Raw genomic sequence first — 21,376 nt, 5'->3', positions numbered from 1 at the left:
AGCATGTGGCATACATACAAGCAAAACATCCATACACATAAAATAAAGTAAGTTAATTTAAAAAGAAAGTCAAATTTCATGGTCGTGTTTGTCCACCCAAGAAGTAGGGCAAGGCAGAATTGTGGCTCCGTGGCAGAGCACCAGCCTGGCACACACAAAGCGTTGTGTTCAATAATCACTGGCACTGAAAAAATAAAAACAGTTAATAGAGGGGGGAGAGCAGGCCACATCTCTTCAGGCTCTCTCTCTCTCTCTCTCTCTCTCTCTCTCTCTCCTTCCTCTCTCTCTCTCCTCTCTCGTTTTGATGTAGGGTTTCACTATATAGCTTAAGCTGACTTCAGACAGGGTCTTGAACAGAACTGATGGTTCTCCCTGTTAATCTCACATGCTTTTGAATCAATTATTTTTATCCAATGCATGCCCCCAGATGCCTCCTCCTATCACACACACATAGAACACACACACACACACACACACACACACACACACACACACACACAACACTGTCATACAGGTTTCAAAATCCAATTGACTTAGAATAACAGGGTACCCCAAAAGTCTTAGCATGGAAGTTTTAAGCTTTAATAACCAAAGAATTATAAAGTTATGAATTTATAAGAAATAGCATCTGATGACTAAAGTGCCACATGCCTATAATCCCAGCACTCAGGAGCCAAGGGCAGGAGGATTGCTGCAAGTTTGAAGCCAACCTGATCTGCACAGTGAGTTCTGAACCAACCTGGGCTACACAGTGAGTTCTGGACCAACCTGGGCTACACAGTGAGTTCTAGACCAACCTGGGCTATACAGAAAGACAAAAGAAATATCATTGAAACGTATTTATTTAAATTTCTTTTTTCCCCTCTGAAGTTGGCAAAAGGGCTGTTAGTCAAAATTCACAAAACATAGCTAATGTAAAAGAATTTGAATAATTAAGCTTTCAAAGTACATTTCTTTTTAAAATAAGTTTTAATACTTTATTTAACCTTTTTACTATTATTATTTTATGTGCATTGGTATAAGGATACCAGATTCCCTGGAACTGGAGTTACAGACAGGTGTGAGCTGACATGTGGGTGCTGGGAATAGAACCTGGGTCCTCTGGAAGAGCAGCCAGTGCTCTTAACCACTGAGCCATCTCTCCAGCCCCTTTCAATAAGTTTTTAAAGATTTATTTACTTATTATGTATATAGTGTTCTGCATGCATGTATGCCTGCATTCCAGAAGAGGGCACCAGATCTCATAACAGATGGTATGAGCCACCATGTGGTTGCTGGGAATTGAACTCAGGACCTCCGGAAGAGCAGCCAATGCTCTTAACCTCTGAGACATCTCTCCAGCCCCTCAACATACATTTCTTATAAATTTATTGCTTAATTTTTTAACATAATATCTGTTGTTATTAAAGCTTAAACTTAGCCCTTGGGAGGTGGAGAAAGGATCAGGAGTTCAACTCCAGCCTGGGATCCATGGGACCTGACTCAAAAAACAATACCACTAAAAGCTCAATGTTACTGACCCTGTGAGCCCTCCAGCTGGTTACCTAACATTCAGTCCTTATCTGTAAAATAGGGACCTGACAAGCATCCTAAATGCTAGTCTTTATTTTATTATCATTGTTGAAGGATATATAATACAGTGATTAAATAAGAGCAAAGCCGTATATCATATTCGACCAGTGCCCTATCATTATACATTTAGTGTTTCCAGTTTTCCAACGAAAATGAAATGTCCACTCTGACTAGAGTGCTGGCCTCTGCTTTGACTCTGCCTTCTCTCTTTCCTTTCTCCTCTCTCTCTCTTCCTTTGAGACATAGTCTCACCATGTAACCTTAATCTATTAGTGTGTGCATGTGTGGGTGGGTGGTGTGAGTGCCGAGTGCCATGGCGTGCCTGCGGAGGTCAGACGCCAATCTTGTGGAGTAGTTTGTGTCTTTGCAGTTTTATGTGGTTGGCTTCCTCAGACCGAAACCAGGTTGCCAGGCTGTGTAGCTCTTGGCCTTTCCAGCTAAGCCATCTTGCCAGATCTATCCTGTTCTCTTTTGAGGAAGGAATCTCAGGCCAGGGAAGAGCTGTGTTTGGTCTCAGGCCTTAGAAATTACAAGGCCCAACTCAGTCCTCTGCCTCTGATTCAGGGTTCTCTCCTCTCTCTGGTATTGCTGCAGCTTCTTACAGCCCCCCCCCTCCACATGCCCCTGTACCCATGCCTCAGCTGGGCCCATCAGGCTGGGGTGGGGGAGTTCCGGCTCCCTGAAAGACAGCATCCCCTTCCTGTGTGGCGGCCTAAGTGCTGGCAGCCAGACAACTACCTGCCCCTCCTGCACTATTTTTGTATCTTATGGGTTTCCTGTGGGGACCCAATCCAGCCCCCCAGGGCCTCTGGGTTGGACAGGGTGACCAGGAGAGCCTGTGGCTCTTTCTCTCCAGGAGTTTGATACAATGGAACTCAAGGCTTAGCTTTGGAGAAGCTGAAGGGGAGTGAATGGAGAACCCCTCCACCCACACAGTCCCGAGAGCCAGGCTGGGATCCAGGCCACCCCAGACTTAGCCTGGGGTGGGGGTGGGAGTTAGCTAGCCTGGGCCAGTGACACAGCAGCTGGGGTGTTCTGGGAGCTGGCTGTCCCTGAACTTGTTGGCCCTAGGCCAGGCCCAAAATAGCTCAGGGCTGAGCCCAGCCTGGGACAGACCTGTGTGTACATGAACTGGAACTTGTATACCACGAAACTGCAGGGGAGTGTGTTGCATTCTGCATGCAGCTCTCCGAATGTCTCTGTGTCAGTCTATGTCCTTGCAGATGGATGGACAAGTGCTCATGAATGGGGTTGCTGCTGTGGAGCTGTGTGGCATAGGGGCCCCATCTTTCCATCAGTGGAGGACACATGTGGCACACTTGAGTATACACACTGGCACATTTCTCACCGGTGGGACTGTATGTTGTATGTGCATGACGTGTGCTTATCTGTGGGGAGCTGAAGCAGGAGCCTGTGATGCCAGGTGGCAGGGGCAGGGGATTCAGTAGACAGTCCTTTGGGTGCTACCGGAGGGCAGAACCTGGTTCCCAGTCAAGGACTACCTGGAAGAGATGCTGGCCAGGCCTTGCCTTATTTGGAAGATAATAAAACAGGGGGTGATGACGCTTGTGGGTGGCTCAGTGGATGGGGAATTCCAGAGCTCAGTAGCCTTCCAAATGTCCCTGACCTGGAAGTCACACCTGGTGAAGGAAGCTGGGACAGCCCTTCCTTTCTTCCTGCCCAGAGCCCAGGCAGCACTGCTTCTCTTCAGACACGTATACAGATGAGGGAACCAATGCCCAGAGAAGGAAGGGGCTGCTGGGGGTGGGTAGAGAGATGGCCCAGGGGTTAAGAGCTCTGTCTGCTCTTCCAGAGGTTCTGAGTTCAATTCCCAGCAACTACATAGGGTTCACAACCATCTATAGTTGCCCTCTTCTGGAATAAAGTCACACATACAGATAGAGTAATCAATCACTCTTTAAAAAAGAAAGCAAAGCCCGGGCTAAGGTGTCAGCTCAGTTAGGTAAGTACTTGCTTGCAGGCATGAGGACCTGAATTTGATTCCAAAACACACGCAAAACAGGCAGGTGTGGTGGTGCACACCTGGCCCTCCTCACTGGCCAATCAATCTAGCCTATGTGGTAGGTCAAGGCCAATGTGAGATTGTCTCAAAAACAAAAAACAAACAAGAAAAACACCATCGGAGGGAAATACAGCCATATATGCACACACATGTACACCTACACAATACATGCGTATCATACACACACAAAAAAGAGAAGCATATACTTTTAAAAAGTATTTAAAAGAAAGAGAAAGAGGTTTTGGCCAGGTGAGGAGGGAAGACTAGGTTACTCTCTTTCCCAGGCTTCCTCCCTCTGTGCTCAGGCTTCGAAGGGTTAAAAAACAACGTGGCCAGGCTAATCAGCTCCTAGAGGCCAGGTGTCACTGCAGGTGCAAGGCTGACTCACTCGCCGACCGAAAAAGGGAGCCCGGCAGCCAGACAGCAGCCCTCTTTGTTACAGGTTTGGACCATGCTCCCTTCTCCTTCCAAGGGTTTGGTCTGGAACTGCGCTGCTTTTTCCAAGGTCGAAGGCTTTGGCAAGGAAACTGGCCAGCTTCAAGCTGTACCCGGAATGGATGCGGGGCCTTCTTCAAGGTCACACACAGCAGTAGCTGCTACCGAAGGACGCCCAGCTTAGGGGCTGGGGTCATCATGGTCGACTGCTCTAAGCAACAAGTTTCCCGAATATACCAAGGACTCCTTCGCGGGGGTGTGGGGGTGGGGGCTCGATGACTCAAAAGGGTCGGCAAGGTCCCAAGGCTGCAGCCCGAGCAGTCAGTGGGCAAGGAAATAATCGGGTGTCCCCAGACACAGCGCGCCGTCCTCGGATCCGGGAGGGGAATGTAAGAGGCGAATGGCAGCCAGGGTGCGAACCTTTGCAGTCGGCGGTGGCAGGACAGGCGCCTGTAGAGTGGTGTTGGCGCGGGGACAATCCGAGGCCGCGCCCCGCCTCCTCCGAGGCGCCCCCGCGCGAGCAACACCCTGGGGCGGGGCGCCGAGAGCGAGGGCGGCGCGGCGCGGAGTTGCGCGGCCACTCGCGGCACCGCGGCGCCTGGCGCAGGTAAGGGCGCGCTTCGGTGGGCGGGGTCCGCTGGCCCACAAGCTCCGCGGCGGGTGGGGTCTCTCGCCTCCTCCCGCTGCCACGGTCACGATCCCTCCATCTTCGGTCTCAGCGGAGTTCTTAGCTTCCTCCTCCCTGTCCCAGGGTCACCCAGCTTCGGTTTAAACGCAGCGCGGGGTCTAAACCCATGCTACAGTGAGGAGCGCTAGCTCCCCCGCAGTACGGCCTGGCCGGGATCCGGGTGCCGGTGTATCACCCAGAGGGAGAGGCTGCCAGGAAGAGGTGACGCTGGCTGATCAGGGCGGAAGGGCTGACAGGGAAGCCGAGAAGGTGGTGTTGCCTGCCTGGGAGGAGCGTTAGACAAATGCCCAAAGGTTGGAGTAGAGTAGTTTGGGCAACTCCCGGGACTGCGCCAGGGCAGAGAGAGGAAGGCGAAGCGGGGACAAACAGCACTGCAGAGACTGGGAGGCGGCTAGGGCCAGAATCTTGGACCCATGGAGAGGCAGAGGCTGGAGGGCAGGTGTGACAGTTCCGTGCACTTTCTTTCCTGGGGCAGACACTGTCCACAGCCCACTGGGCATGTAGGTTGATTAATGGGCCTCCAGCAGGGTCTAAGAAAAGGCGTCCGTAGCAGAAATAAGGTCCATACTAGTCCAGACTAGGAAATACCAGAGTGAGTGCCATGCTAGGGTGCGGCTGAGGGCAGGGAAGGCCCCCGTGACCCTGCTGGGGGCGGGGACAGTCTGGTGTGGACAGAGGCCAGGAATGTAGAGGAAAGGAAGCAGGTCGGACTACTGTTGAGATGACCACAGGACAATAGCTGACTCACCTGTGCACTTCCCAGCTTACTTGTTTGGCCTCACCCTATCGGTTTGTGAGCATCAACTCTACCTGGGGCGAGACAGAAGGCTGGGCCCTCAGGAATGCACTGGGCATCTCAGTGAGTCACCCAGCATCTCTGGACCACTTGTCCTGGTGAGCCTGGTAAGGCTGGGGGTCAGAGGCTGGGGTCTGAGCCCTGCACTTGATCTGCAGATGGTGTCTCTAGGCTCTCCTGGACTTTCCATGCCTCAGTTTCCCCCTTGGCACAGCCTGCCTCTGAGGACCCCAGAGTTGGCAAGAGGGGTCTAGGATGGGTGGTGGGCCCAGGGTTAGCGGGAGAGTATTAGCTTTCTCTGTTATTTCGCACACTCACCCTTACTCGTAGCCCAGAGACTTCCACATCAGACGACCAGTCTCAAGTGCAGTCTTCCCAGGCCCACTTCACCATCTATGCTTAATGTCTACCCTTTCCTCTGGGAGATGACTTACTATGACGCAAATCCTTCTGGGGCCACAGGCCTGAAAAGTGCTGTAGAGTTAGTGGCTACTAACCGGGGTCTGTAGGATCTATGGAGGTCCAGTTTGTGCTTTGGGGTATTTGGGGAGGCTTAAGGTTGCAGTGATAGACTTTCTATTCTGACAATTTCTGGAAGCATGGTTGAGGGCTAGGGAGGTCCAGGCCATGTGACACACTGAATTCCCTCTGCTGGTTCTCTTGGTCAGCGGGAACTGAACCAGAGGTCCCTGAATCTGCCCTCCCCTTGTGTGAGTGGACTACGTTAACAGCTAACAAAGATGGCTGCAGCTGGGTGTCCATCGGTTTCCCTTTCCTGACTCTCCTTCCCACAGCCTCACCCTCCTCACACAGCAGGAAAGGTGGGGCAGGAATGCTTTGGCCCAGGACCAGGGCCAGAGTCCTGAAGTTCCCGCCCTCCTCTCTTCTGGAGCCAATTCTCTCAGAGTCCTAGGTTCTGCCAGAGATCTGTGATGCCCCTGTAGCATCTTTGGGGTAGATTCAGGAAGACTGGTCCCTCATCCCGTTTGGTGGGGTTTGCCTGATGTCACCTACCCATCCTCAGCTGTCTTGATGATATCTCTTGCCCTACCCAGGGCTGGTAATCTCATTGCTGCAGAGTGCAAGGACTAAGCAGCGTGAGGACACTTGAACTCACCCCGAGGCATCCTGTCAGCTCAGGCACAGATGATCATCCTTGCCAAGTGAGGTCAGCAAGGGCTGACGGGAGAGGCTTTGACTGAGCAGGGCCTCAGAGAGTCCTGCTGTGGAGGGGGTTCAAGCATGCATCCTCAGTACCCTTGCCTTGTGTCAGGATGCTGCATTGTTGCTTACTTAGAAAATCCCTCGCTTAGGGTATGACATTTCAAGGCTCCAACTGACCTGGCCGCCTACCCTAGTGACCCTGCTCCTGAGTGGACCCGTCTAGCAGGCTCAGTCTTGTTCGAGGGTGCAAACATACAGGGTCTGAGCTTCCTCATTGCCTGGCCCCGTCTGTCACCTGTCATCAGGTTTGTCGTGCTGAGTCTGATGTTTGATCTGCTATGATCTTGTTCTGAAGCCCTCCATGATCTTCAAGGTCGACCGAGGCTAATTCAAGCTCGTCTGCTGGCCCATGAAGGTGGGCCATCCACAAAGACTGGGCGAGCACTCCCATGAGTCTTTGCTTTTATTTCTCCCTACTATGCTCTCCTCTTCTCCCCAGCCCCTCCCCTCCTGTAGCTGGAGTTTCTTTCCAGCCTGGTCCCTCAGCCGATTTGCCCCAAATAAACACACAGATGCTATATTAATTATAAAACTGTTGGTCAATGGCTAGAGCTTCTTATTGGCTGGCTCTCTTAATTATTAACCCATTTCTATCGATCTATGTATTGCCTCGAGGCTGTGGCTTACCCGTAACCTGGCACGTTACTCCTTGGCCAGCATGGCATCTCTTTGCAGCCTCCCTCTCTGCCTTCCTCTCCCCAGCCTTCTGCTGGTCTGGTAGTCCTGCCTATACTTTCTGCCTGGCTGTTGGCCAAACAGTGTTTTATCCATCAACCAATAAGAGAAGCACATACAGAAGGACGTCCCTCATCACCCTCCTTCTCTGTCCTTCTTTCTGACAAGTTCCCAGGCTGCCCTCAAATTCACATCAAACTCCTGCTGCCTCAGCTTCCCAGTACTGGGGGTCCTCAGGTGTCCCCACCATTCTTTGCTGCTTGTCTGTCTGTCCTTTGTGGCCTCGGTTGGAAGCCCCCAGAGGCTCTTGTATCAAGTCTTTCCTGGTTTACTCAGCTGTGTCTAGTGACAGGGAACCTGAGCCTGGCCATCATGATATTGTTGAGTTCTTCGGATACCATGTGTGTCCCTTTCCCCAATGACTGCATAGTCCCTGAGTGGGGCCTTCCATTGGAAAGGTGGCCAGGGCAAGGAATAACTATGTAGCCATCTGCCTGGGTGCATGGATCCATGGCAGGGTTTGAGCAGGCCAAAATTGAGCTTGAATTGTAGATGGAGGTTTCTGTTCCACCTGGTCCCACAGCCGATTGGCCCCAAATAAACACACAGATAGACACTATATTTATTATTAAACTGTTGGCCAATGGCTAGGGCTTCTTACTGGCTAGCTCTTAGTTATTAACCAATTTAAATTAATGTAAGTATTTCCACATGGTCTTATCTTACCTGAGAAGGGTCCAGATCTGTTACTTCTCGGCTACATGGCATCTCTTCGTGGCCTCTCTCTGCCTTCCTACCTTGCATTCTCTTCCTCTGGTAGCCCTGCCTATACTTCCTGCCTGGCTACTGACCAATCAGTGTTTTATTCATCAACCAATATAAAGAAACATAGATACAGAGGGGCATCGTACTCTTGGGTGGGAAGGGATGCATCCCCTGGTAGCTTTCAGCTCTCCTATTCCAGGGCCCCACCAGAGAACAGGGCAGAGGTCAGAGGCCAGAGGCCAGAATAGGTCTCTTTGAGAGAAGCTGGGCCCAGCGAGAGTCTGATGTGGATGGTTATGGGACTTGCTTCTGAGAACTGGGGAGGATATTGGTGACCCTGTCATGTTCTCTGGCTGTGACCTGTGCCCTTCCTTTCCGATAGGCCCCGTGTCTCACACCCTGGCTATGTGTAGCTCTGAGGAGGCAGACTTGTTTCGGCTGGAGGAGGTCTTCTCAACCACCCTTGCCCGTACCAACAGTCTCATTCTCCAGCCCCTGCTCTTAGCTGGTGAGTCAGGCCCTCCGTGGGGAAGGGAGGGGACACAGGAATGGCCCCAGGGATTAGAGTTCTGCCTTGTTAGACATTCTAGTGGGAGTGGTGGCACTTGATAGTGCCATGTTGGTGGAGCGGAGGCCTTGGCCACCGGGAACTGGTTTCCTTCCCAGATGGCCTCTGAGGACCGCACCTCTAGATACACTGCTGGCCTCACTTCTGTTCCCACTCAAGGAGTGCTTTGGAAAGGCATGACTAGAAGGCAGAACATACAGGGCTCTCACCTGGGCCGGGGAAGGGTGGGGGTGGGGTCCCCCTTGTCATCTGACCTTGGGCAGGTGCCTTCTTCTCACTGTGCATCCGTACAGTGGCTGGGGTCCACATTTTGTGTCTGGGTCTGGAGAGAAGAGGTGGAGATTCAGGGGAGACTTGGTTCCCCCTGAGATGATTACGGCTGTCCTGTTAAATAGGAGGTATACACACAACCCTGCTTATGCAAGGGTTCAGCCCTTTATCCCAGTATGCTCTGTCCCCCCCCCCCCCACACACACCTCCAGGAGCTCTAGGCCCTAGAGTCTAGGGTTGCTAGTACTGTCCTGAACACTCCAGGGCTACAGGACTTTCCGCAATACCAGCTCAAAGTGGCCGTGCTTTCCGTAGACCCAGAACCCTCAGACCCCTGTGGCAGAGAGTGCCTTCGGCTTCTGCAGCAGCTGCATGAAAGTACGCAGCGATTATGGGAGGTGACGGAGCAGAGCCTGCATTCCCTGCGGCAGAGGCTATACCACCCGCCCTCCATGGGTCCAGAGACCCTGCTGTTACTGAACAACGCTGACTGTATCCTGCAGGCCCACATGGAGTAAGACACCACCACCACCCTCCCCCCCACCCCCCACCGGGCAGCCTGTTGCTTGGCCAAAGTGCCACCTCCATTACTTGGTCCTAAGGGTCAAGTGGAGTGCCTGTGGGCTTGGGTGTTGGCTTGGCAGCAGGGCTCAGAGGCTCAGACTGCCTGCATCAGGTCTGTAAGATAATACAACTGCTGAGTTAGGGCCTGAGGGTGTCAAGGAATCGCCTGGGCTATAGGGTTCTGTCTGCGCAGTGGGTGAGGTCTGGGACCCCAAAAGGGCAGGGCCTGAGTGTTTTGGGAGCTGGGCTTTCAAGGTGATCCTGGGTTGCCCATAGGTACATCAAGTCGTATACTGACTGTTTGGTGGTGCAGGCCTTTCAGAAGGTCTCAAAGAGGAGGAGGTGAGCCTGGGGCTGCCTATGTGGGTGTGGGTGTCTAGGTGAGCGGGTTTGGGGAAGCCCACCCTGAAGGAGCAGGTGTCTTGTCCACCCATCTGAGTGTCTGCAGTCAGTGTCCCTATCTCTTCTGAGGTGAGCCTGCTGAACTAATGGTGTATATGGCTGGGCTCCTGGGTCCGACCGAGAGCTGGGAGAGGGGTTAGAACAGGGATGCTACAGGTGGGTGTGGGCTTGGAAAGGGTGAGGGTAGTATGTGGCCCTTCCCAACTGCAGTGAGTACTGGAGGAAGCAGCGGAAGAAGCTGCAGCAGCTGCTGTCCTGGACGAGCTCTGAGGGCTCAGTGGGTACCACACTGTGCCAAGCCCTCAGCCAGCCACTCACCCAGCATGTGCAGAAATATGTGCTCCTCCTGCTGAGCCTCAGGGACACCCTTGACAAGGTTGGTACTGAGAAGGGTCCAAGGATGGATGTGTGGAGGAGGAGCTGGAGGACCGGACAAGCAGGATCAGGTTAAACAGTAGGGAGGCTTAGGGGTTGGGGGTGTGGTTCTGGGGGCTTGAACCCGCCCTGTGGAATCTTGGCCACATGGCTCTGCTTTGATGGGGGCAGGTGACGCACAAAGAGCACACATAGAATTCTCTGCTGGGTGTGAGGACATATAACCATGCAATTGATGTTACTGAAATGTCCTAATCCATCTGGAAGCATCTTGGTGCTCCCTCGCTGTCCCTAGAAGAGCAGTCAGGGAGAAACATGAGTGAGACCAGACTGGGGTCCTCGCAGCCATCATAGGGACAGGGACTGGTTCCAAGGACCCTCAGACCCTTCCCACCTGCCTTGTCTCCTCCACAGCAGCACCCAGCCCAGGAGCTGGTGATGCATGCAGTCACCCTGTTTGGGAACCTGCAGTCCTTCCTGAGGCAGGCCTTGGACCAAGCTATGGCCACACAGGCCCTGTGGTACAGCCTCAGCAGCCGGGTGAGGGTGAGTCTGGGGCTTTGGGACAGTCAAGGAAGGGGGTTCCACACTGAATGTGAGGCTGTGCTGGGTGGCTTGAGCGGCTCTCTGCCTCAGTTTCCCCATCTAGAAGGAAGAATGTAGGGGGAACACGTACACAGCTGTAGCTGGCTTCAGAATGTTGGCACACAGCCTTAATCTGCCCTTTGTCTTCAGCACCTTCTGTTTAGCAAATGTAAATCGGGCCTGAAAGTTCCGGAAAGTGCAAAGCCTATGCAAAATTTGGTTGGAAAAAAAAAAAAAAACAAACAAACCAGAAAACCACCGGAATTCCTTACTGAAAATTTGCATTTGGCATTGTATCCTTGGAAGCTTGATTAAGATGTTTTTGGGGATATGGAAATCAACTGGCTAAGGTGTAAATTGGAGAACAACATAGAAGCCCTTGCCTGTCTCAGTCTGCAGAGGCTGAGTTCCCCTGGAGCTGGAAAAACCATTTCATTCTTAAGTTTGCCTCAATGACTGCTGAAGACTGACAACCCAGTGGCTGTCACCCTTAGCCATCTTCTGAGTCAGCAGAACTGACTTTCTCTCTGGTGGTGCCACCAATGACATATGCTTGTCACTCTCTAGCACAACATATAATGCCCCTGGCAGGAAAGAGAGTCCATGTGTCCCCAGAAGACATAGCAGGCTTGGACCAGGAGCAGAGAGGGTCAAAATAGCCATGGGAAACAGAGGGCAAGGGTAACAGGAACCCTCTGGCTGCAACAGGGGTACAGTATGGGGACATCCAGGAAGACCCCAGAGAGAGAAGGGGATGACTGTGTGTGTGTGTGTGTGTGTCCTGGGAGCTACCCCAGGCCTGCTGGGATGGTCTCTGGGAGGTACCTAGGGTGCAGATTTGGCCATCAGCCTCAGGGATGGGCACCTCAGCTCCTTGCCTCTCTCTTCATCCCACCAGGATGTGCTTTGCACCCCTACTCACCGACTCCTACAGGATAGCCAGGACATCCCTGTGGTGGTCACCCCGTTGCGAGCTGAGCGCGTGCTACTCTTTGATGATGCCCTTGTCCTGCTCCAGGTTAGGAGGGGATAACGTGAGGTGCGGTTCCGGGGTCAGGTTAGAAACTGAACAGGCCACAGACAGAGAGACGGGGAAGGGCGTGAGAGGTCCACGTGCTGGCATGACATGGAGATGGCTTGGTCAAGGCTTGCAGGTCAAGAGGAAGACTGACCTGGGCTTCGGGATTTGTCCCATAGCCACTAACCCTGACCAAACCCGCCTGGCTCTTAGGCTCACATGCTGTCTCTGCCTCAGCGTGGTGGCTTGGTTTGGGGTTTGTTCTGACTGTGTCTGTACCCATCTCTCCTGATGTCACAGTATGTTTCTAGCCTTTCCCTGCTTGTACAGTTCTTTTTCTTGTTGCTGCTACAGAATGCCTGGCAAAAACAGCTTGAGGGAGGGAGGGAGGGAGACAGGGAGAAAGGGAGAGGGAAGTGATGGAGGAAGGGAGGGAGGGAGGGAGACAGGGAGAGGGAAGTGATGGAGGAAGGGAGGGAGGGTTTGTTTTAGGGGGGGGCTTTGCTCATGCAGTTGTTTCTGTGGGGTTTGCTTGTCTCTCTGCTATCTTATAAACCTCTCCATTCTCTGCTTGGCCTTGGGCCCTTTCTACTTCCTGGTCAAGTGAGGGCCTGCTTAGGCCAAATGGGAGATGGTGACATTCCAGAGAGGGGCAGGGTAGCGCCTTTGGTCAGAGGAGCAATATGAGAAAGGCGAAGTGAGCATGCTTGGGGCAAGCTCAGGAGGCCGTGGTGTCGAACAACGGACAGTTTCAGCATGGAGCGTGTGAAGACAGGTGCGGGAACCTGGACGTGTCAGGCTCTGTAGTGGGCCTTGGTCCCCAGGCAAGAGGAGCCTTAGAAGGTTTGCAGCAGGGGCTGACCGTGTTTCTAGAAAACCCTGGCAACCCAGGGGAAAGGGAAGCCTGTCCAGGTGCCCGTCCAGGAGCTGCAGCTGAAGGGTGCCGGCTGACGGAAGGACCCGGTGCGCTGCTCTTGTCTGGCATCCGGGGGCCCCCAGGGCAGGCACCCCCCCCCCCCCCCGGTGGACACGGCTCTGGACAACACCTGTCGGCACTGTTCTTCCAGGGCCACAGCATCCACGCTTTTGACCTGAAGTTGGTGTGGGTGGATCCTGGCCAAGACAAGTGAGTGACTTCCTCTGCAGGTGTCTCCCGGACTTCCCTCCCTGTGCCCTGTGGGATCTGCTCACACCTCCAGGCTCCCACATGAGCCTCACCTCCGACCCTAGGAGCACTAGGGCTCGCTCGCTCACTGGTCACCTCCATGTGCCTAGGTGTGTGCTCCGCATCCTCACACCTGAAGAAGAGCTCTCCTTTTGTGCCAGAGACCCCCAGGGCCAGGTGAATGATGCTGAAGCGTCAACAGCGGGGATCAAGTCCGAAGCCAGGGGAGGGCAGAGTGCCAATGCTGCAGGGCTAGAAGGGCGTTGGGGTATGCCTAGGGTTCGGTATCAGGGTGTTAGAGGAAAAGGAATTTCCCACCATTAGGCCTAAGTAGAGGCCTGTCCCCACCCTCTTGTGCAGTCCCTGGGCTGCTCAGGTCTGAACCCATACCATAGAAGGGCAGGCAGTATGCTTTGGGACAGAATGGTGGGGAAGGACCTAGGTGGCCCCGTGAGGCCTCTACAACATTCCTGGAGCAACGATGACATGTTCCCCGCCTTCCTGTCCCCATCAGGTTGTCTGGCAATGGAAAGTGACCCAGGCTGTGTGCCAGGCCCTGCGTGGCAAGAAGGACTTCCCTGTGCTGGGGTCAGGCCCAGAGTCATCTGTACCCCCTGACAGCCGCTGTGTGGCCTATACTTTCCGCCGCGAGGGCCGGCTCTACCAGGCTACCTATGAGGGTGATTGGTGTCGGGCCAAACCCCATGGCAAGTGAGTCACCACTGCTGTGGGGTCAGTTCTAGCAGGCCATCAGAAAGGAGTGTGCTAGAAATTCCATTGACTAGGAGTTTTCTCAAGCACCCCCTGTGGTTCAAGGGGAAGGTGGAAATGTAGGTGTCAAGGGTCTCAGTGCTCAACTGAGCGGAAGTCTAGTTGGAAAAACCTAGGGACGCTGGGTCTGGGGGTGCAGCTGTCTGGGGACGGGTCTGGTGACCTGATGCCGTGGACCGCACCTTGTTCCAGGGGAACCCTGAAGTGGCCGAATGGGCGGAACCATGTGGGCGATTTCTGCCAGGGCCTGGAGCATGGGTAAGGCTGACTGGGCAGATGGGGTAACCAGAGGGGCTGTCATCCACCGGGCAGCCCCAAATCCCCAAACCTCAAACAGGAGTGGGCAGATGGCCCAGCTCCTGTCACCACTAAGGGGACCCTGGCTGGAATAGGAATGTGGGTCTCAGCCTGAGACTGGCTTCCCGTGGTGGGGGAGGGGTGTCCTCAGGATTCTTTTTGAAGAGACTAGGGGGCTTCTGAGATCTTTCTGGGGGACTCCCTGGAGACAAGGACAGCTGGGTGGCATGGAGGGATGTGACAGGGACATCTGATCAGACAAGTGGCCTGGATACTCACTTCTGACCCCACCCAACCGCACGGTCAGCTTTGGCATCTGCCTGGTGCCCCAAGCCTCTGAGGACAAGTTTGACTGTTACAAGTGCCACTGGCGGGAAGGCTGCATGTGTGATTATGGCATCTGTGAGTAAGTGACCTTTGACCTGGGGGGAGGGGTAAGGGGAGGGGCACCCTCTGGACTGAGCCCCTTGAGGTAGAGCCAACTGTTGGTGAATCTCTCCAGGTATGGGACTGAGGAGGTGTACAAGGGCTATTTTCAGGCTGGCCTTCGGCATGGATTTGGTGTCCTTGACAGTGCCCCACAGGCCTCGCAGCCCTTCAGGTACACGGGCCACTGGGAGAGAGGCCAGAGGAGTGGCTATGGCATTGAGGACAGCGGTGACAGGTGAGTGCTGGTATAGGGAAGCCAGAAGTCCGGCTGCCTCAAGCTCGGGCTCTCTCTAGCGCCCCCTGGACCCCTCAGCCTTTTGTTCTGCCCTGGGTCGCCCGCCTCCATGGAACTTCCCTCCGGCTATGCATTGTGCTACCTCTAGGGGGCTCCACCCCTCATCCCTTCTCTGACACCCTCTGTTCTCCTTGGGGTTCTTACTTCATCTTCTCCTGTCACCGCGCCGTCTCCCTGAAGCCCCTGCCGGCAGAGCTTCCAGAAGGCACAAGGAAACCATTTTGAGTCCCCTCTCTCACATCTCCTCCTCCCCTAGGGGTGAGCGCTACATCGGCATGTGGCAGGCTGACCAGCGTCATGGCCCCGGGGTGGTGGTCACCCAGGCAGGTGTCTGCTATCAAGGGACATTCCAAGGGGACAAGATGTCTGTGAGTGGTAGCCCTTCCCCGCCTGAGCACTCTGTAGCTGAGTGAAAGCCAAGCTGGGTGGGTGACAAGGGATGCTCGGCTCCGCCACCCGTCTACTCTGACTTTGGCAAGGTCCAGGTTTCTGCTCAGCCTCACTTCCCTATCTTCAGCTCAGGGCAACGGCACTTATTCTACGCTAAGTGCGAGTGAGGAAGGACCAGTGTGTCTATGGTGGTGGCATCCACAGACCCCTCGCTTACCTCCATTATCCTTCTGGGGTCCTTGTGTAACCCCTGCAATTGATGCCATTGTCCTTAGCGTATGAATGGCACATGTTTATTGATGACAGACATCAGAGACCCTGCCGAGGCTGAGATCAAACCCAGGTCCTCCAGCTCCCACCCTCTGCCTCTCTGCTTGCCAGGGGTTTGATGTCTGTATGGTGGGTGGGGCTCTGGCCAACAGCTGTGCATGGCTCAGCGGGTTTTTTGTTGTAAGAGTCCACCTTGTTCTGGAAAGAATGGAAGGAGACCTCAGAGAAAAGGGGCAGGGAAGGCAGGAATAGGCCCACAAAATAGTCAGAAACAAGTTGAACTTGTCAATGAGTTTCCTGGCAGGTGCAGGAGTAAGGGGGACTTGATTTGCCCTGAGGAGCCAGGACAGTAGCAGAGGCAGCTGAAAGGAAGCCAGCACTTTGTGAGGAAGAGCCACACCTGAGCGTGAACTAGGGAAAACAAGGGATGGGTTCATGGGACTCGGCACATCTGGGGCAGGAGGTGCAGGGCTGGCCCTGTGGGTCAGTGTCCACCCACCCTGTTTTTCTGTCCAATCTCACACCCCCTCCCTCTGTTGCCTCGCTTCCTTTCAAGGGCCCAGGCATCCTGCTATGTGAGGATGACACTCTGTACGAGGGTACTTTCACCAGGGACCTGACACTCCTAGGGAAGGTGAGAGTCATCCACTCCTCATCTTACCCATTAAGCCAGGGCTCGGAGCTGAGGATGAAGGTAAAGGATGGGCAGCTGGAGGATGTCCTTCCCACTCCATGGTTTCCAAGGGGCCCCATGTCCTTGCCACGGTGCACGCAGCACTGACTTAACAGAGCAGGCTGACAAGGGACTGGAGCATTTGCCTCACGCCCAGAGGGCACAGGCTGACTGTGTCCGTGCTGAGCCCTTACACAGCCATCAGCACCAGAGCCTTGAGCTGGGGTCACTCTTTTTCTTCCTGCCCGAGTTGATGTAGCAAAAGGCAGTTGTGTCCATGCTGGGGCCTTCGGAAACTTGGGGATAGTTCTAGATACAGAAGGATAGGTGGGTCTGTCTGGTGCATCAGGAGTGCTGTGAAAGGCTCAACTCCACACAGCCGGGAACTGCCCCTCTAGATCCCTGAACCGAGCTACCCAGCCTCACAGCGGAAGTGGGTGAGGCTTCTAGAATATTCCAGCACCTTAAATGGACAGGGAGAACACATGGTCAGATGTTTCCATCTGACCTACCCAAGTAGGCCCAACATTGACACACTTGGCTGGGCAGCTGGCGGGGCACACAGACATCCTGTCCTTTCTGCTCCCAGGGCAAGGTCACCTTCCCCAGCGGTTTCACCTTGGATGGTTCTTTCAGCAGTGGCACAGATAAAGGCCTGTACACACAGGGGGTGCTGGACACAGCCGCCACCCCGCCCAACCCAGCCAGTACTAGAAAGAGGTGAGAGCCCAACCTGTTTGGCGGTGTGCCTCTTCCCACGCAAGGCCTCAGGGCTCAGCGGAGGCCTTTCACCATAGAGTCCAGAGCCCGGGTCTTCCAGTCAGAGGTCCTTGAAGTCTAGGGCTAAGGAGGACATACTGTCGTACATAAACTGGAAGAAAAAATAGGATTTGTAAGTCTCATTTTGACCCTGGCTTTAGCTTTTCTTCTTCTTTCGAGAAAGGGTGCAAGATAGTTTCCAAGTCAAATACCCAAGGGAAGAAAAAACAAAAAAAAAAAAAAAGGAAAATTTGAGTAGATCCTAAAAGAAAGAGATAGATAATGATTCATTATAGATATAGTCATAATGTACCTTACTGGCTCTGACTTTGCCAGCAGATAAGATGAAGAAGGGAAGAAACTTGGTATGTAGAATCGCTCTCCCAAAGCAGTAGTTAGTGAGACAGATTAGCTTCCTAGAAAACAGAACCCGCTCTGAAAACTCATAGTTCAGGTGGATAACTCTTGCCATGTTTGTTGAGAATCTGGGTGTGTTGAGGGAAGAATAATGGGAAATGATCCCATAAGCATTTCAGAGGCAGGGAGGGGATAGAGCAGACTCCTCGACCTATTGTCCCTCCATGCTGCTTCTCTCGGACAGCGGGGAGCTGGGAGAGGTCTGCCCAGCCTGGCGGGGTGAGGCGACAGCACCATAGTGTTCCCTTTGTGAGACGCTGCCACTTAGACTGTACAGTTGGCCTCACTCAGCCTGTTGGCAAGGCAGGGTCCTCCTCAGGCATCTATGGGAGAGGGCAGGGCAGAGCCAAAACCTAGGAAACCCTGGACTCCCAGGCACTGGTCTGTCTTGACCCCAGTGTCTGGATTTGACCTGCAGTTCTCCAGGCTCTTTGCAGAACTATGTACCCTGCCTCTCCCCCATCTCAGAACACACGCGCTCCTGCCCTCTGCCTCATTTTCTCCTCCACTCGCCTTGGAGGTCAACTCTGTATTCTCCGTCCTGCCTCAACTCCCAGGCTGGGCACCAGGGGGCTGGCTGGCTTCTGCACCATCTCCCACACCTCTCACTGTTCCCCAATCACAGACAGCTGGGGCTGGGTGCCTTCCCTGTGGAGAGCCGCTGGCAGGGAGTCTACAGACCTTTCCAGGACTTCGTGCGTTCAGGCTGTCCCGGGGAACTGCAGGAAGCCCTCTTGGGCTTCCATGTGCAGAGCTCCAGGGAGCTCCGCGAGTCCCAGGAGTACCTGAGCTGTGAGAGGTGAGCCCGGCCCTCTGGATGTCCCTGCAGGTCAGAGAGGGGTTTGGGGAGCTTCTGAGGATGGGTGGGTGCTGGCTCGGGGGCGGGTGAGGGACACTGTGCATGGTGCCCCAGGAGCCACCCCAAGGACCGTGCGGGCAGCATGGAAGATATCCTGAAGGAGCTGCTGCAGCACCGAGAGCCCCAGGCCCTGCAGCAGTACCTCAGGAAGGTGAGGGTCCAGGCTGGGGGAGGCCTCCTGTACACTCACAGCGTGGTGCTAACTGGAGGGGGCAGGCCCGTAGTGCTCCTGCTCCTCAGGGGGCTTCAGTGTCCCTGGTCTGGGAGGCTGGTCTGGGCTCACCGTGCTCCACACCCTGGGTCTAAGCATCCACATTGTCTCTCATGGGCCCAGGCTCTGAGCAATTCCCGACACCCCTTGGGGAAGTTACTCCGTACCCTGATGCTGACCTTCCAGGCCACATATTCGGGCATAGGAGCCAACAAACACCTACAGGGGATGGCTCAGGAGGAGGTGAAGCAACACGCCCAGGAGCTTTGGATGGCCTACAGGTGAGCCTGGGCACAGGGTGAGGAGCGCTGCCTAGGGCCTGGCCCAGGACTGCCCTCTGCAAGGCGTGGCTGGGTCCAATGCCTCTAACTCAAGTCTTGCTCAGTACAGGGCTCGAGGTCGGAGAGATGATGGCTCCTGGCCAGGGGCCAGTCTCTGTCTAGTCCCTGGGCACATCCCTGCCCCATAAGAGCTCTATCCTTGCTGTAGGCTGAGTGTAACACTGGTTTTAAGATCTGTGTATCCTGTCCTAGGTAGAACCTAGATTCTGTGAGCATTACCGATAGGAGCTTCCGCTGTCACTAGAGTGCCCGGACCCTCCAGCACTCACACTAATGCTCCAGCCTTGGATGCTCAGTGATAGGAAAGGCTAGATTCGGCAGGCATCCCATCCGTATCTAGGTAGTCAGTTCTGGGAGATGGGACCACCCACTCCCCATTTTGGTGACTGGGAGGGTGGAATTCTGTGCCTGTGGGCAGCGGCTGCATCATGCTCCTCTCATTGGTTTGCAGGGGTCTGCTGAAGGTTGCCTTACAGCGCCAGGGACAGACCCTGGAGGAGGAGGACATGGAGACAAGGTAGCTGGTCAGACCTCTGCATCTGGGGCCTCCCTCTGGGCGGTGGTACTTCTTGGGAAAGCCCTGGGCATGTGTGCTATTCACCAATCGTGGTGCACTGGCCATACATCACAGTGACCCGTGACCTCGGTCCTGGGATCTTTGTTCTGAATGTGCCCTTCCAGCCTCATGTTTGATTGTGAAGGGGAAGCAGTTGCCAGAGGTCTCCTCCTCCTGTGCTGCACGAGACTAGGGCATGGAGGAGATGAGCCCAAGACACAGAGCAGGAGTTAGCTGACCTCCTGACCCCGGGACAGACTCCAGCTCTGTGCATTCAGAGACGGCCCCGGCAACAGTGTCTCCCACCCATTGTGGCCTCAGGGACCTGCAGGTGCATGGGTTGCTGCTGCCCCTCATCTTGCCCAGCTTCTACTCGGAGCTCTTCACACTCTACCTGCTTCTTCATGAGAGAGAGGATGGGTTGTACAGCCAGGGCATCACTAACCTCAGCCTGTTCCCTGACACGAAGCTGCTGGAGTTCCTGGATGTGCAGAAGTAAGCTCTTCCTTGCCCACTCAGCCAGAGCTCGAGGAGCAGGCTGTCCTACCCAACCTCAACTGTGAGCTGTACCCAGCTTTCTTTTGGGCCACCAACCAGATCCAAAATCATGACACGGAGGCTTATTGTTAGTCATGAATGCTCGTTTCTTGCTAGCTCTTATAACTTAACCTGTTTCTTTTCATCTACAATTTGCCTAGTGGTTGTTTACCTTTCTTTCCGTCTGTATATCTTACTTTCACGGCTTCTCATGTCTGGCTGGTGGCTGCCTGGCTTCTGACCTTTCTTTCTCCCTCATTCGCTTCTCCTCCTATTTATTCTCTCCGCCCACCAGCCCTGCCCATCCCTCTCCTGCCTAGATATTGGTTGTTTAGCTTTTTATTAGACCCACCAGTTGCTTTAGGCAGGCAAGGTGAAACAAATGCAACACATCTTTACATCATTAAATGCAGCATAAACAAATGCAACACATCTTTACATCATTAAATGCAGCATAAACAAATGCAACACATCTTTACATCATTAAATGCAGCATAAACAAATGCAACACATCTTTACATCATTAAATGCAGCATAAACAAATGCAACACATCTTTGCCTTGTTAAAGTAATAGCCCACAGGGGCCGGAGAGATGGCTTAAAGGTTAAGAGCACTGGCTGCTCTTCCAGAGGTCCTGAGTTCAATTCCCAGCACCCACATGGTGGCTCACAACCATCTATAATGAGATCTGATGCCCCCTTCTGGTGTGCAGATATGCATGCAAGCAGAACACTGTACACATAATAAATAAATTAAAAAAAAAAAAGTAATAGTCCACAATGGTGAGGCAAGCTCATTTATACATACACCCCAGAGCTATGGGGCACACATTGAGATGCAGCCGGATCTAGGTATTCAACCATCCCACGAAGGAAGCCACCGCTGCTCTTCCCTCTGACTTTACCAGAGCACGACACCAGCCACTTCAGGGTTACTGCCTCTGGCTCAGTCCCTCGGCTGTTGCCGGAGGGAGCTGGCGTTTCCTGCCCCTTAGCTCCAGCGGTTCTCTTGGAGCCCCTTCTGGCTTGCTGTCCTGCCCTGGGTGCTGGCCAGCCTTGGCTGGGCCTCCTGATCCGCCACGAAGGCCCATACACTTGGACTGAGAGCTGGGGAGGAGATGTCATCGTGGGGAAACTGGGGTGTCCTGGGAGCAGGCCAGACAGGTGTCTACCATACTCTAGTCACTAGAGCCACCCTACTGCCTCTTCTTTAGTGTCCCTCTGACAGTGTGGTCGATCACAAGTGTTTGATTGTCCCTGCTGGGATCTCAGCTGCTCCCACAGCAGTGGAAGGCCACCCTCCCCTCCCCCACTCTCCCAGAACTCCAAGGCTTCTGGCTCTTCCCATTGCCTGTTTAGCCTTCCTGGGAGGGACACAGGAATAGGGTGTGTCCTCCTAGCTCAGACCCGCAAGCAAAGCCTCCCATCTCCTGTCTCCAATTCCAG

General features: G+C 54.0%; 1 protein-coding gene across 5 annotated transcripts in view; it reads left to right on the top strand.

Moving 5' to 3' along the window:
* The window catches only part of Als2cl (ALS2 C-terminal like), a 232,033-nt gene that overhangs the window by 207,180 nt on the left and 3,477 nt on the right, over positions 1 to 21,376 (top strand). Inside the window, exons 1-23 of one of the 5 annotated variants that reach the window (XM_051203138.1) lie at positions 4,654 to 4,919; positions 6,593 to 6,682; positions 6,828 to 6,983; positions 8,561 to 8,686; positions 9,332 to 9,530; positions 9,857 to 9,922; positions 10,193 to 10,358; positions 10,772 to 10,903; positions 11,841 to 11,960; positions 13,028 to 13,086; positions 13,236 to 13,302; positions 13,640 to 13,836; positions 14,089 to 14,154; positions 14,501 to 14,599; positions 14,696 to 14,857; positions 15,174 to 15,285; positions 16,134 to 16,211; positions 16,840 to 16,970; positions 18,052 to 18,225; positions 18,340 to 18,436; positions 18,620 to 18,777; positions 19,289 to 19,354; positions 19,715 to 19,888. In XM_051203138.1, coding sequence (XP_051059095.1) covers positions 8,584 to 8,686; positions 9,332 to 9,530; positions 9,857 to 9,922; positions 10,193 to 10,358; positions 10,772 to 10,903; positions 11,841 to 11,960; positions 13,028 to 13,086; positions 13,236 to 13,302; positions 13,640 to 13,836; positions 14,089 to 14,154; positions 14,501 to 14,599; positions 14,696 to 14,857; positions 15,174 to 15,285; positions 16,134 to 16,211; positions 16,840 to 16,970; positions 18,052 to 18,225; positions 18,340 to 18,436; positions 18,620 to 18,777; positions 19,289 to 19,354; positions 19,715 to 19,888 — 2,426 coding nt within the window. In that variant the 5' untranslated portion in view covers positions 4,654 to 4,919; positions 6,593 to 6,682; positions 6,828 to 6,983; positions 8,561 to 8,583. Of the gene's footprint in view, positions 1 to 4,653; positions 4,920 to 6,592; positions 6,683 to 6,827; positions 6,984 to 8,560; positions 8,687 to 9,331; positions 9,531 to 9,856; positions 9,923 to 10,192; positions 10,359 to 10,771; positions 10,904 to 11,840; positions 11,961 to 13,027; positions 13,087 to 13,235; positions 13,303 to 13,639; positions 13,837 to 14,088; positions 14,155 to 14,500; positions 14,600 to 14,695; positions 14,858 to 15,173; positions 15,286 to 16,133; positions 16,212 to 16,839; positions 16,971 to 18,051; positions 18,226 to 18,339; positions 18,437 to 18,619; positions 18,778 to 19,288; positions 19,355 to 19,714; positions 19,889 to 21,376 lie in introns of those variants that run through there. The other 4 variants (XM_051203146.1, XM_051203155.1, XM_051203170.1 and 1 more) reach the window with 4 other exon arrangements.

This window comes from Phodopus roborovskii, unplaced genomic scaffold (genome assembly GCF_943737965.1).
Source record: "Phodopus roborovskii unplaced genomic scaffold, PHOROB, whole genome shotgun sequence".
Classification (NCBI taxonomy): Eukaryota; Metazoa; Chordata; class Mammalia; order Rodentia; family Cricetidae; genus Phodopus; species Phodopus roborovskii.
This window is presented reverse-complemented; position numbering and strand designations above follow the sequence as displayed.